The 15002-nt window shown below is 33.8% G+C and overlaps 1 protein-coding gene and 1 long non-coding RNA gene across 6 annotated transcripts; both read left to right on the forward strand.

Moving 5' to 3' along the window:
* Window positions 1–1555: 1555 nt before the first annotated feature.
* Window positions 1556–14637, forward strand: st14b (ST14 transmembrane serine protease matriptase b). Of its 5 annotated transcripts, none has more exons than XM_083564870.1 (21): window positions 1590–1644; window positions 1876–1974; window positions 2086–2131; window positions 2928–3108; window positions 3185–3312; window positions 3668–3738; window positions 4247–4434; window positions 5241–5276; window positions 5403–5637; window positions 6255–6397; window positions 6495–6592; window positions 6677–6786; window positions 7886–8019; window positions 8143–8247; window positions 9392–9499; window positions 9578–9694; window positions 9963–10085; window positions 10617–10794; window positions 11949–12226; window positions 13866–13999; window positions 14091–14637. In XM_083564870.1, the coding sequence occupies exons 3-21, from the start codon at window positions 2087–2089 to the stop codon at window positions 14253–14255; spliced, it is 2577 nt and encodes an 858-aa protein (XP_083420996.1). In that variant the 5' UTR covers window positions 1590–1644; window positions 1876–1974; window position 2086; the 3' UTR covers window positions 14256–14637. The 5 variants fall into 5 exon arrangements, with proteins under 5 accessions (XP_083420995.1, XP_083420996.1, XP_083420998.1 ...); XM_083564871.1 differs by having other exon boundaries at window positions 1628–1667; XM_083564869.1 differs by having other exon boundaries at window positions 1556–1644; window positions 1876–2131.
* LOC310739229 lies at window positions 6794–7742 on the forward strand. The gene is made up of 2 exons (XR_014537295.1): window positions 6794–7618; window positions 7680–7742. It is a non-coding gene; the product is annotated as an uncharacterized lncRNA (long non-coding RNA).
* Window positions 14638–15002: the final 365 nt, after the last annotated feature.

Here is a 15002-nt window from a genome sequence, read left to right on the forward strand (position 1 = left end):
AAACAGCTATATTAGCAGTGCATTCGCAGAGAGCTCAAATATTAAAAAAGTAAGTAAAATTGTAAAAGTTTTGTTTAAATTCAAAACATCTGTTATTTACAGAGATAATTGCCGAACATTACAAACGTAAGGTGGTAGGAATCATTGTCTGAATAGCCTATCGTATGCATTTGATTCAACTCCTTCATCGATCTCCCTGCTTATATTGTAACTGGTAAAAAATACATGCACTTTACCAATCTTAGTCCACAGTGGATATGAGCGACAATAACTGGTTCATATCTCTGTGATATGTCGTCGGTCTAACTTTCACGCTAGTGTTGCTACTATTATTAGTGCATATGTGCTGCTCTCAGAGCAGTGGTACTGAATATGTTCATATTACTGCTTCTATTAGTGTATATGTGCTGCTCTCAGAGCAACAGTACTAAATATGCTTATATTATGTATGTAATATTCTTAGTATCAACTACAATTCTGATTCAATATATGTACTTTTTACTCCACTATACTTTTATTTACTATGGCTGATAGCAATTTCATGCACCTCTGTTGAAGAAGCTGCCTTTGTTTAAGTTAAATAAAAATATTGCCCCTGTCTAAAACTGGAAGGTGTATTGAATCAGTCAGCTCTAAAAATGTGGTTTTACTTTATCTAACATTAGTTACTTCATTTTTCTTTGTCCATTGAATACTAATAATTTGTCTACTTTCTGACATTAAACTCTAAATCTATTTTTTTAAAGACTTGTTTGGCCTATGTTTAATATGAGTTAAATACTCAAGTACTGTTCAAATCACATACTCTACATTTTACTTGTCATATTGGAATTAGTGACTTATAACTTGTATTAAAGTAAGTCTTGCAGTAAGGTTTTAATAGTTTTACACAAGAAGGATTATCAGGAAGTCTTTACAGCACAGGTTGTGGTGAAGTTGGTTCCAATTAGCCGCAGTCCAGACAGAAGTACATGGTGTTGAAGTCTGGAAAGGAAGCCATGTTGGTTCACTAGGCCTATTAACTGCTTTCCTAAGTAGGAAGTGGTAGCTCAGTGGTTAAGTTGTTGGTTTAATGATCAGCAGGTCTCCACAAGGTTAGGGGTTCAAGCCCCGTGCATCACCAAGGTAAAAAATTTATTTCTAGTTTGAAATCTTATAGTTTGTCTACTTTGTGACATTAAACTATGTCACAATTATTTGTTAAATAAAGAGACCTGTTTGTGTGTGTAAAAATGTAATTCAATTACATTTTATTACTATAGCATTTTATGTACAGCTTTGCAGAATGTGAAATACCTGTCTAATCTGACATATCTCAGTGAAATACCTGTCTAATCTGACAATGCTCAGTGAAACTTAGCTAAATTCTCTTACATAAATGTGCCATTTGTACCAGCGACTACAATTTAAATTTATGAATCATCACCAAATATTGATTGTTTTTTATTTTATGCACGTCATTTCATCATACTATTCATCTAGTCATCTTCATTTTTACTATTTCTTTTTATGCGCCTAAGGCTTTATCACAGTACTGTACATTGTGTGCAGAGTGCAACTAGGGACTCCAGTAAGACTAGTTATGACAGCAAAACTAACATGCAAGGCACCAGAAGGTAACACAGACTTGAGTGAGCCCTGAGGGCGAGGACATACAGTACAGTAAGGTACAGAACAGTAGCTCTGTTTAACATTTACATAGCATACTGTGGTATTGTTGTTAGAGCTGCTGTTATAGGAAATTCTGTTAAATATAATTGATTAAATAAAAGATTCAGGGTGACATTTTGTGTGTGTGTGTGTGTGTGTGTGTGTGTGTGTGTGTGTGTGTGTGTGTGTGTGTGTGTGTGTGTGTGTGTGTGTGTGTTTTGACAGTTCTAATTATGCCCCGCCTTGTAACTGCTGTACAAGTGTATAACACAGATACACCTTTACCTACTCTACGGGTTTATTGGAGGACTGAAATAATCAGTTGTACACTAGTTTTGTTAGTGTTACTCGCTTTTTTATATATATTTATAATTGTTTTGGCTTCGAACTAACGACAGTGTGAGAAATTTTCCTAAATACTATTGTCTTGTACAGAATGGAGGCTGATGGGAATGGAACTGAATACAGCTTGAAAAACCTGGTATGCTTTATGCAATTGCACTAAATTCATTGTAATGCTAATATGAACACACTGTCATGACTGACATAAGTTTTGCTCTATGTATTTAAATTTTGTGTTTAAGTATTTAACTACTGAATATTCCGGCATACAACTTCTACAGTGCTTGCAACTAAAATTTTAATAAAGTTTTCTGTAGTACATACCTTCATGCATAGGATAATAATTGTATTGAATAATATTACTTGGTAATACTGCAACAATGACAGTCAATTTGTGTCCACTTCTGGAGAGCATTGTCATTAATTATATTATTCACTTGTTATTTAGCATTACCTCAGCATGTGTGTTCCAAGGATGACCATAGATATGTGATTTTTTAATTTGTTACAATATTATTGTATCATGTATTCATAATATAACCATAACATTGAGGTATTAGTTTATTAGTTCACGAACACCTCAAGAACTATGAATAATGTAAAATAAGTCTCATTACAATTTTATAAAGAGTTGAAAATATGTACTGTAAGTGACATGACAAGTATAAATAAGGGTGTGAAATCAAAACCTAATTATCAATGGTATTCGAATTATGTTGACCCAGTTTTTTGTTTTGACCCATTTTCATCTGTGTGTGTGTGTGTGTGTGTGTGTGTGTGTGTGTGTGTGTGTGTGTGTGTGTGTGTGTGTGTGTGTTTGAGCAGTTATCTTCCATCTGTAAATATGATCTTTAGTAAAGTCTTACATACTAACTTGAATCTTTTTGTTTAGTTTATCTTGTTTATTTGATAATTATTTTACATCACCTTTGTAGGATGACCCCTCTGACCCATCGGAGCTGTTTCTCCCTGATGAGAAGGTGGAGGAGGTGAAGGAAGAAAAGGTGGAGAAGAAGAAAACGAGGAGATGCATTAGATTAATCGTAGTAATTGTACTGACTGTACTAGCAGTAATCACTGCACTGACAGTAGGGCTTCTTGTGTGGAACTTTCACTGTGAGTATTCACTCTAAACTATTTGCAGAGTCACTGGTCTTGATGTATATTTCTAAAGTTGGTTTCTCTGTCTCAGTGAAAGATGTAAGGGTAAAAAAGGTGTTCAGTGGTTCTTTGACCATCGGCAATAGGAGATACATCGACTCCTATGAGGACAGCAGAAGTACTCAATATAATGAGCTAGCCTCTCAGCTTTCTAGTCAAGTGAGTAATGTATTCGATTTAATCCTGATTTATTTTAATATTTAAGCACCCACCTTTTTATATTTATAGTATTTGGTAGATGTTTCGCTTATTCAGAGTAACTTGTAGCCATTAACAAAAAAGAATAATAATAATAATAGTAGTACTAGTACAAATAAGTAAGATAGTTTTAGCTGCTCCATTCTGGTCATGGTGAACTCAAAATCTCTCAGCCTGAATGACACCCCCAGTCAATCCCAAAGGAAGATGCATACACATTTAAACCTAGAGGTACAGCAGTGTAACTACTGGAATGTTTACCTTGTGCATCACCATCCTATACTTATAATGTCTAGGCTATATTCATGTTTTTCAGATGAAAAATATGTACAAAAATTTGCCATTACTGGCCAAATATTACGTCAGCTCCAGTGTTCAAGCCTTCAGGTATGAAAATTAACAATTTTGTTTTTCAGTACAATTATTCAACTACAGAATTTTGGCCTACTATATAAAATGTGGCATAATTTAAAACAGATTTAATTGTACAGTGTATAATAACATTGCAGCTTGCAATTATTAAATGTGCAAAGACCTGTGATAATTATATGATTTTAAATTTTAGTTCATCTGATTATTGTAATTAGTTTTATGGCAACCTGAATCATATTGTCCACTGTTGTTAATTGAGCTTTTAAATTCATTTGTTTCATGTTTAGTGTATTTTACTGATTGGAAGAAAGGAATGTATGAACAATCCCAATATATGTATCAATTACACTTGAATACAGCTGTCGATGGTCTGATAGTCTGGATTTAAAAAGTATTTAGATACATTGTGGAACAAAAAAGTTATTTTTGCTGTCTCAATTATTTTTACTCTCTCAATTTTTTTTTTATTTCTTACAAAACATTGAACCTCAGAATAATAACAAAATGTTACTCTCTGTTTCAGTGAGTCCAATGATGGTGGTGTTATAGCTTACTACATGTCTGAGTTCAATGTGCCAGAGGATCAGGTATCTGCTGTGGATGAATCCATTGAGTCCTTAATGGTTGCCACTGAACCTGGACAAACACGAAGGCTGAGACTAAACCCCTTTCCCTCTGAGGATCTAATTATTAACAATATGATGTCTGCAGGTAACTAAACTTTAATTCCAACTTTCATGAGGGTTGTGTTAGGAAGGGCATCCAGTGTAAAAACATGTGCCAAATCAAACATGCGGATGGTCCGCTGTGGCGACCCCTGATGGGAGAAGCCATAAGAAAGTTTATTCCTTGGAAAACCTTACCCTACAGGCTACAGGCACTGAACTGCATTTTTCTTTTACATATACACTCATTTCCAAAAGTATCAGAATGGAAACGATCAATCTTTTGTTTTTGTTACACACTGAACGTTTTTAAGTTTGAGATCAAAAGATGAATATGAGACAATAGATAAGAATTTCAATTTTTATTTTCTGATATTTACAACTAGATATATGAAACCATTTAGAAAGATCGGTGCCAGACCTCCAAATTATTATAAAAGTGCAAGAATTGAAACAGATAAATTAAACTAAATTAAATCAAAGCTGAAAGTCTGATTTATCATCTGTTCTAAGTGTAGAGCAAAAGCAAAAGAATGGGCCCTATTGTTCCAATACTTTTAGAGGGAGCTGCATGTCAACCAGTCGTTACATTTTAGTTAACAGATATAAAACATGCACATTTGTTATTTTTTGCACATTTTTCAACACGAAAAGCCATTATACTTAAATATTTTAAATGTCAAGTTGTCACTAACAAATTATTTTGTTCTTTTATTTGGCTGTTTTCTATCATTTAGCCATTTCTTTTTGGTTGCTTTATACTCTATAACAATACATTGACATAAGAGAATTAAGCAAATTTTTTTAAAGATGTTCTTTTTTTTTTTTAACTGTTTAAATTATTTGCCACAGCTGTAGATTCTCGCTTGATTATTTCAAATATGAAAGGTAATATACAACTTCTTTTTATTAATTATAAATATATAAAAAAAATGTATAAAAAAAAATATAAATATACATTTTTACAATTTCACTTTTAATGTCGAATATTGACTAAGCTTGTTATTAAATCAGGCCACATGAAGCAAACCTATCGTGCTCGCGCGGGTGAGAATGGCAAGATCCAGTCTCCAGGCTTTCCTCATTCTTTCTACCCTGCCAACACCTACATTGATTGGCAGCTCCGTGCTGACCCTAACCACAGAATTCGGCTAGAGTTTACAGACATACACCTGGAGAATGAGTGCCACAATGACTTCATTAGGGTGTATGATTCTCTTATTCCCAATGAGAATCAAATCATGACAGAGTAAGTATTCCCTCAGTGTTCAGTGGAATAGTGAAATTAGTGTCAGTGATAGACTGGGCCTGAAAGATATCAGTCAGGATTAGTAGGATTCAGTGAAACCTTACATGGCAGAACTCCTTAATTTATCATTGAGAAAACCTGTTTGAAGTGTCAAGATTATTGCTAAAACATGTTTTAATCGTCAAACAAAGGAAAATGACACAGAGCAGGAAAATGGGACATTAGTGCTAATGCTAACAGCTATGACATTTTAATTCTTTCCTTTCCTCATTATTAGCAAACTGATCAAATTCTGCCTTAGTTATGAGAAGCGTATTGATGAAGTCAGAGCTTGCACTTATAGTCTGGAGTACAGACTGTGCTTTAGATAACATTTAGGCCATTTCTGGGGCCTAAGTTATAATTGTTTGTTTCTAAGGTATCAAATGAATTCTTTTATTTTTTTACTTGCACAAGTTAAATCATCACAAACATAATTTTTGTGTTCCCAGCAAAGGATGTTTCTCCTTGGAAATCAAGGAATGTATTTTGGATATGGTTGCTTGCTTATAACTGCATTGTGTATAACTATTATTCTATGACTCATCACTGTCACAATTTCTTACATGTATACGCAGGAAATGTGGACAGTACACTCAAAATGATAAGCTGGCTTTCCTGTCCTCCACAAATGTCATGTTAGTAACTCTAATCACAAATGAAGAGAAGAATTTCCCAGGCTTTAGCGCGAATTACTCCCAGGTACCAGCAAAAATTCAAGGTACGGTTACAAGCTGATACTAGGAATACTCTGAAGAGCATTCTAATTATATTGTGAAGTTCTAACTATCAAGAATCTGTCTAATCTTATCTTTTAGGGTGTGGTGGGAAACTAACAGGGATGAAAGGCACGTTCACATCTCCAGGTTTTCCTTCCAGTTATCCTCCGCAGAGCAAGTGTTATTGGAATATTGAAGTAAGAAAACTTACCTTTGCATATTGTGCTGCATCACAGAAATTTATTTTTTTTCTCTTAATCTATCTGAATGCACTTTTTCAGGTTCCCAAGGAAAATCACATCAGAGTAAATTTGAACACATTTGCGCTGAAAGATCGAAAGCAGAGTTCAGAAAACTGTACTAAAGACTACCTGGAAATTAATGGCAACAGGTTAGATGTTTAATTGAAATTTTTTAAAGTATATATTCAGTACCAGATCTCTTTCAGTGGTGGCTGACTAAGAGAATGAAGACAAAAGGCTGAGAGAATAAAAGAGTGAGCAAAGCTGTCTTTACAGAAAAAGGTGGCTACTCTGAAGATTGTTGAAGTTGACCTTGTAAATCTGATGAGAGAATGCCATGATTTTGCCAAGTGGTCATCAAAGATATATTTTGCTACTTTTTTATATTTAAAATATATAACATTATGGGTTATTTAACAAATTTTTGTTTGCTACATTACTGCATACATGTTTTCTTCATAGTTGAGATGTGTTCAGTATTGATGTCAGTGTTAAAAATCACTGAAATAGTGGATGAGTCCAAACTTTTGACTGGGGCTTTATATCCCACTGTACCACCCTAAAAGTTAGTTTGGTGATAATTTTACATTATCTGCATGTTCATAATCACATTTTAATGTTGAGGAGCATCTGTGAAAAAAGTTACCTACATTCCGGCAGCCCTCACTAGCCTCCAGTATTTTTTTTCCTGAAGCCCTTTTACAGCTAAAACTTAAATTTAAATGTTAGGACCATGTCTAATAGACAATGAGCAGCTCTCTACAGAAAAGATAACATACACAAAATTACAAAAATGCATTTTTTAATCATTAACAATCTCTGTGTAAGCTGTTGCAATAGGAACAATGGTTGGAAAATGGCAGCACTGCTATTATAGCAAAACAGAAACATTTGTCTAAATAGTAAATTGCAGTAAAGGTTCCTGAACTCAGGTGTAAAAGTGGTAATTTGATTTACAATCTCAGTTCTGAATTTTGCCAGGTAACAGCCACAGACATGCTAATTTGGATGAATTTCATTTTACTCACAGAGAACATGACAGTATTAATGCAGGTGTTTATTATTTGTCTTACTTGTTTTCTTCTAAATAAAAACTACCCAGTAACACCAGTGTACTTAATGGTACTTATTGTGTATTAATGCCAAAGTTCATATAGATATTAAAACTGTAATGGTTTTATATTCATAAGTGTTCTTGCATGTCCCCATAATTTTTTTAAGTAATATATTCAATCTCTTATGTTCAAGGATGTGTGGTAGAAAAACTGAAAATTTACCCATCATCATCAAGTCTAATAAGGCAGACATAAAATTCTTGTCTGACCTGTCTTATGTAGACAAGGGCTTCTCTGCAGAGTTTGAGGCCTTCTCACCCTCGGATCGTAGGTCTATTGGTTCTTTTAAATGTGCATTTTTTTTACTTAAATGACATTACTATGCCTGAAAATAAACATACAATTGTAATATTTGTAATGGTATAAATATACTCGTCTTTTAACATGTAGGTTGTTCTAAAAAATTCCGCTGTGAAAACAATGCCTGCATTTCTCAGGAGCTGCGATGTGATGGCTATGATGACTGTGAAGACATGAGTGACGAGAAGAACTGTGGTTTGTTCAGATTATAAACTTTTAAATGAAAGAAACAATATTAACCCTAATAATCATTTAAATGTTCATAATCAGTCGAGATATGTTATTATCTGAAGTTTGCTTCTTTAGTTCAACACTGGAGCTTTGAGGATCATTTTAAAAGTATATTATATTTTCCAGTGCTACCAGCAAACACCATTTAAACACATATTTACCTTGAAATTAATTGTATTGGAAGTGTAATATCCATCAGTAATAACATGTTGAATTAACTGAGACTATATTAGAATTTGAACCACTTCTAATAGATAGATATATTCATTATTTTAGGGTATATCTCCATTCAGAGACAAACCATGTGATAAGAAAAGTGACCTTTTTACAACTTACTTTACTTTTAATTATTATTGTTGAAGTTCATAAAATTTTGATTTTACCTAATGCAGTAAATAATGTTAATAATTGGATAATCTATGGCATTAAAATCACACACCTAGCCATAAATTGTACGTCTTGTACTATGGGCAGTACTGAAAAGCTGTCATTGAGTTTTGCAGTGACTGAGTGGCTAAAAATAATATTTATAAGTTATTTTATAATCACTTATATGTTTAGGTGAATTTTAATAAATAGTAATTAGAGAACAAAAGAGTGAGAGAAAGAGAAAGATGGAGAATTATGATGTGTGAATTATGTGAAATGTGTCTACTGATAATGAAGTTGTTGATGTTAATTCCTTGTGCCATTTTGTTACATTTCTTCTTTTAATGTTATCTTCTTTAGTTCATCAAATTCATCTTGAGTCTTGGCTCATTTATCAAAATGTCCATGTTGCCCATATAAGATCATTCAATTTAGGTAGTTAGGAAATGTTTACAATAAATATCAGACTCTGTATGTAACTGTGACTATGTTATTATGGTTACTATTTTCAATATGGCAGTGCATTAATGTTAGAAAGATGATTAAACTGGCTGGGACTACCTGTGCATTCTACAGATTGAATGCACACCATCTGACTTGATGACAATCAGAACTGACCATGGATCAGACCATTGGTCATAATGGAAATTTTATGTATAGCATTGTCAATGTCTGATGCAAAAATCTGCTGCAAAAAGATGTTTTTCACCTCAGATCTGCTTTTACTCCCTTAACGCAGTCTGTAGTGATTCTTACATCAAATGCAATAATGGCTTCTGCAAGCCCAAATACTGGCAATGTGACAAAGTAAATGACTGTGGTGACAATACAGACGAGGAGAACTGTGGTAAGAGTCAAACTGAAACATAAAATTTACACAAAAACATACAGATTATTGAGAATTTATAGTTTTCCCTGTCTGCAGAAAACTGTAAACCTGGGGAAATAGCCTGTCGGAATGGCCACTGTATCTCTGAGCAAAAGAGGTGTGATGGACATAATGACTGTGAGGATGGTACAGATGAATCCAAATGCTCTAAATGTGAGTCCAACACATTTTTTTCATCTTTCAGCTTTTTGTTGGTGTTTGGTGAAGTAGTGGTTTGCTTTAGTAGTATAGGGCTCAGGAGCTCAGAGAGATTTGGAGTAGAGCTGATAAGTTTAATTTGAGTAAGCTGAAGTTGCGGAAGATCCAGGAATTGTAAACTATTTAAGATAATACATTCTGTCTACAACTTACATGTCACATGATTTGGTATCTGTGGGTAGATAATAAGGAGTTGGTTATAACTGTTGTCCTGTTTGTACAGCTATTGTCCTCACCTGCTCTGAGTTTACATTTAAATGTAAGGACAACAAGTGCATCAGCAAACAGAACCCACAATGCGATGGTTACAAAGATTGTGAGGATGGTTCTGATGAAGAAGGCTGCGGTAAGTTTAGTTTTAGCATTTTAATAAGCAACATAATTGATTCATAACAACTTTAGTGCCACCTGCATTTACGGCCAGATATAGTATTGATATACTTATACACTGTTAATAAAAACACCTCAAACCACTTTACCAGTGGGTAATGTCTTTAGTATATATATATATATATATATATATATATATATATATATATATATATATATATATATATATATATATATACACATACACACACATTTTTTTATTTTATTACTACTTATATTTGGTATATATATATATATATATATATATATATATATATATATATATATATATATATATATATATATATATATATATATATATATATACTAAAGACATTACCCACTGGTAAAGTGGTTTGAGGTGTTTTTATTAACAGTGTATAAGTATATCAATATATATTATATATATATATACACACACCAAATATCATAAATTGTGGGAATCTACAGATTCTGATATTCACCATGTGCTCTGAATAGTTATGTGTTTGTGCTGATTTTTCTGCAGAATGTGGAACGAGGCCATACCAGTCCTCTCAGATTGTGGCTGGTGAGGATGCCAAGGAAGGCAGTTGGCCCTGGCAGGTTAGCCTTCACCTAGTAGGCATGGCTCATGTGTGTGGAGCCTCGCTGATCAGCGATCGCTGGCTAGTAACCGCTGCACACTGTATTCACGAGCCTGACAGGTACATATAATCTATCCTGCTTTAAGTTTATTCATTTCCTTTCTTTACTTATTGTTCTTCAGCAAAGCCCTATTGAAATTATGCCTTGGGTGTTAGAGACACTCTAAAATAGGAACAAAGATGAAAGAAATAAGAATTAAGAATTGATTTTGGAAATAATAATAAATGCTGAAATAAAATAAGTAAGAAAAGAAAAGAAAATGCTGTTGCACGAAAATAATCAAAAACAGGATAGTGTGAAGTAAATGGAGTGGATTTGCTCTTATCAACCCATTTTTATTTTTAAATAACAGCATGCTGTTTCGTTGATACTATGGAATTTGCCATTGTAAATTTTTTTTTTTTTGGTGTTAAGTTCAAATCCTAGCAGTGCCAAGCTGTAAATGCTATGCTATAATGCTCAACTGCTCAGCTGTATGAATGAGATAAATGTTGTACTGTAAAAATAGTACAGTATAGAAAACATTTGGGTAAATATTTGGGTAAAAGTTGAAGTACTGACTATACTTTTTTACTCAAGTTAAAGTAAAGTTGTTTGGGCTCTGACATGTACTTAAGTAAAAAAGTAGCCATTACTACTACCTGTTTTAGAGTCAAGCTGGTAACTGGACATCACATCATATTAATTTAAGGGCTGTCAATTGATTACATATATTTAATTGTGATTAATCGCATGATTGTCGTGAGTTAACTCACAATTAATCGTCCATTTTTATCTGGTCTAAATGTACCGAAAATTAATACTTTCCAATTTTTTAATACTCTAATCAACATTGGCATAGAGAAATATTAATGCTTTACGGTAGTATGTTTATTATTCGTGAAACCAATCTCAACATAGAGCATGAAGACAAAATATTCTTGTAAACGTTTTAAAGTAATTATGGTGTTTTAAATTACGAAAATTATCAGGACACCAAACGGAACCTTTGCTATGTTTCTACACGGATGGTTAATGAGGTGATACCAGAGAAACTGCACCTCATACCTTTCATGTGAACTACGTAATCAGAGAATATTTGTATTCAATGTTAATTGGTTTATTTAGAAGTACAGTTTTCGAGCTTTTTATACATTTATTTATTATGTCTGTGAGGCATGTATTCACTAGATATTTAATATAGTATATGCTAATTTATAACAAATCTAAACAGATATTCCGGGCCAGACCAGTGGGATGTGTACCTGGGGCTGCACAGCCAGGGTGATTTCAACTCACCCAACATACAGCATAAAAATGTGAAGCAGATCATCTGTCATCCAGAGTACAACCCCATGAGCCACAATAATGACATTGCTCTGATGGAGCTGGACAGTCCTGTCACCCTTGGCCAGCATATCTGGCCTATCTGCCTTCCTGCAGCCACATACATGTTGCCTGCAGGCCAGTCTGTGTGGATTACAGGATGGGGGAAAATCAGAGAGGAGGGACGTAAGTATAAATACTTTAAAAGAATGTATGCATGTAATGGACTGAACAGATTGTTAATTCCTATTAAACCTGGAAAGATTTAGGGCAGATTATTCCAAAATAACATTATACATTTTTTGCAACCTCAAGCCTTGACCATGACACACTAAATTCCTGATTAACTAGAACATTCTAGAACATTCCTGAATATTTTATGATGTAAGTAGTTTAATACTGATATTACCAATGTAGTAGGGAGAGTGAAGTCACATTTCTAAACACACTTTTCCAAAGGACAGTGTGTGTGTGTTTGAAAACTTTCTGCTGTAACATCCAGCTTTGTATGGTATAAAATAAAACATGACAGGACATGCTGTTATTGGAAAACAGCCCAGGCCAGGTAAAGGAGTATAAGTAAAGGAGCCTAGTTTATGCCTGACACATGACATTGTGTGCATGTGCTGAAGCGGTGTTGTGCATTTACGCAGCTGCTCGGCTGGATTTTATGTGGCGATCACAAAACGGAACACCATTGCCAAACGATTGCTGTCCATCAGTCAAATTGCTCAACACATTCATGACTTCTGCATGACCTACTTCTCTTGAACCTTTATGCAGCCCTCATGATCATTGCCAAATATCTGCATTCGTAGAAAATACAGAAGACAGGTATTTACAACAGGCCTTTTAATGGGTTTTGAAAGCAATACAAGAGGTTAATAAAAATAACTATAAAACACTAAACACCAACTCTAATAAAAACACCTGCTAGGGTAACTACTCAATATATTTCTTTTTTTATATTAGCCAAAGTCCCAATGTATAGTTAAAGTGAGCTTTTTAATGATAATTTGCAATGATTGTGATTGTGAGGGGTTGAGAACTAAGATTGTGTATAGGAATTCTTTAAATTAAATGATCATGTATGAACAAGCACAAGTTTCCTTGTTTATTGTCTTCAGTAACCACTTTATGCTGGTCAGGGTTGTGGTGAATCACAGGGTGTGTTATTAGATTACACCCGGGATGGGACACCAATGCATCACAAGACACCATTGACAAGCATTCACAGTTGAGGGTAATTTAGGGTTGCTAATCCACCCACCTGTTTGTTTTGAAAACATAAAAAAATGGGTCCTTCTTCTGGACCAACTTAAACCCTGATCAGGATAAAGTATCTGTTCTGCTACCAGATAATCCTGTTCCTTGTATATTTTTGCAACAAGGAAAAAATCCTGTTCATAAGACAAAATAAACGCTAAAACACTAGGGAAATAATTTAATCTGTAGAGCTGATTTGAAAAGGGGGAGTGTAAAACAGGTTAGTCTGGAAGAACGTGTGAGGTAATGAAGGAATGAGGAGATCTAAAAACGTCTTAGAGGATACTAGGATAGATATGTAGTTATAAAAGCAAACAATAAACATACTGTAGGATATACTACTATGTTATATAGTATAAGAACTTCAGATAGTATTAGGATCTGTGCACAGTTTGACCATTGTTGTGACAGTTGCAAAAACACAGCTTTACTTTTTCACAGCTGTATTTGCTCCCTGTACACACTTAAATATCTTCTATTATTAGCTGATACACACAGGAATGTTTCAGTAGAATTGTGCCTAAAATATATTTTCCCTTTGTGTTTGCTCTTGGTTCAGGTTTAGCAACAGTGCTGCAAGAAGCCAAGGTGCGTATCATCAACGAAACAGTCTGCAATCAGCTGCTTAAAGATATGGTCACGCCACAGATGATCTGTGCTGGAATTCTTATTGGAGGAGTGGATGCTTGTCAGGTAGAGCAATGCAACTGCTTTTTCCTTAATTGCTTTTTATAAATGCATTAAATCTGCACATATTATAAAAAATTCCTCTCTCCATTCTCAGGGTGACTCGGGTGGACCCATGTCCTTTGTAGACCCCGAATCTGGTCACTTTTTCCTTGTCGGGGTTGTTAGCTGGGGTGAAGGCTGTGGCCGAAAGGGGAAGCCTGGAATTTACACACATGTCGCCAAGTATAACAGCTGGATCAGAGAGAATATTAAGGTTTAAAATGTACTTTTGTGAATTCTGACCAATCTCACTTACTTCCAGAGACACATTTCAGTCCAATTCCACCAAATCCACAAAAAAGTTTTATTTTTGCTATTAAGCTGTTTTTATTTGTATTTGTATGTCAGTTGTTTTTCATTGTATGTAATTTGTTATATATATTAGGGCTGTCAAAATTAACACGCTAATAACTTCAAATCAGACTTTAAATGTAATTTTATTAACATGCGTTTAATGTTTCTGTTTCACTATTTTTTATTAAAAATATAAATTAATGAACTTTTTTTTTTTTTTATTGATGCACCAAGTCTTAAATCAATTTATATCACATGAGAAATGTTTTATTAGTGTATTATTTCAAATAAACTATTGGTTCTGAGTACATGTCTTGTCTTGTACATGTCTTAATAATTGGAGAACATGTGAAAAGAAGATGAGTACATTTATATGTTTATATATGTATCTGTTATTATTAACAGATTAATCTGCATGAATCTGTTATTTAAAAACTGGTTATTCATTTTCAGTAGTTATATTGTATTGGTCGGTCCAAGATGATTTAATTGTTTGTAAGGCGAATGACCCAAGTGGACTCTATTTTATATGCTTAAATAATGATCCTGTATTTAACTCTTTTTTTTTTTTTTATCTATAAGACAAGCTTGTATTAATGCTCAGTTACTGTAGATTTAACTGAAAGATGATTTAAACTATACGCTTTTACTACAGTTATACTATACATCAAGC

Source organism: Silurus aristotelis, assembly GCF_946808225.1.
Source record: "Silurus aristotelis genome assembly, chromosome: 16".
In the NCBI taxonomy this organism is placed as follows: Eukaryota; Metazoa; Chordata; class Actinopteri; order Siluriformes; family Siluridae; genus Silurus; species Silurus aristotelis.

Bases quoted from the DNA above. Each gene is read 5' to 3' on its own strand.
- st14b (XM_083564869.1), top strand. From the start codon at position 2,087: ATGGAGGCTGATGGGAATGGAACTGAATACAGCTTGAAAAACCTG. The intron at 6,398-6,494 runs GTACGGTTACAA...CTTATCTTTTAG, and splicing joins GGTACCAGCAAAAATTCAAG to GGTGTGGTGGGAAACTAACA. The intron at 6,787-7,885 runs GTTAGATGTTTA...CTTATGTTCAAG, and splicing joins CTGGAAATTAATGGCAACAG to GATGTGTGGTAGAAAAACTG.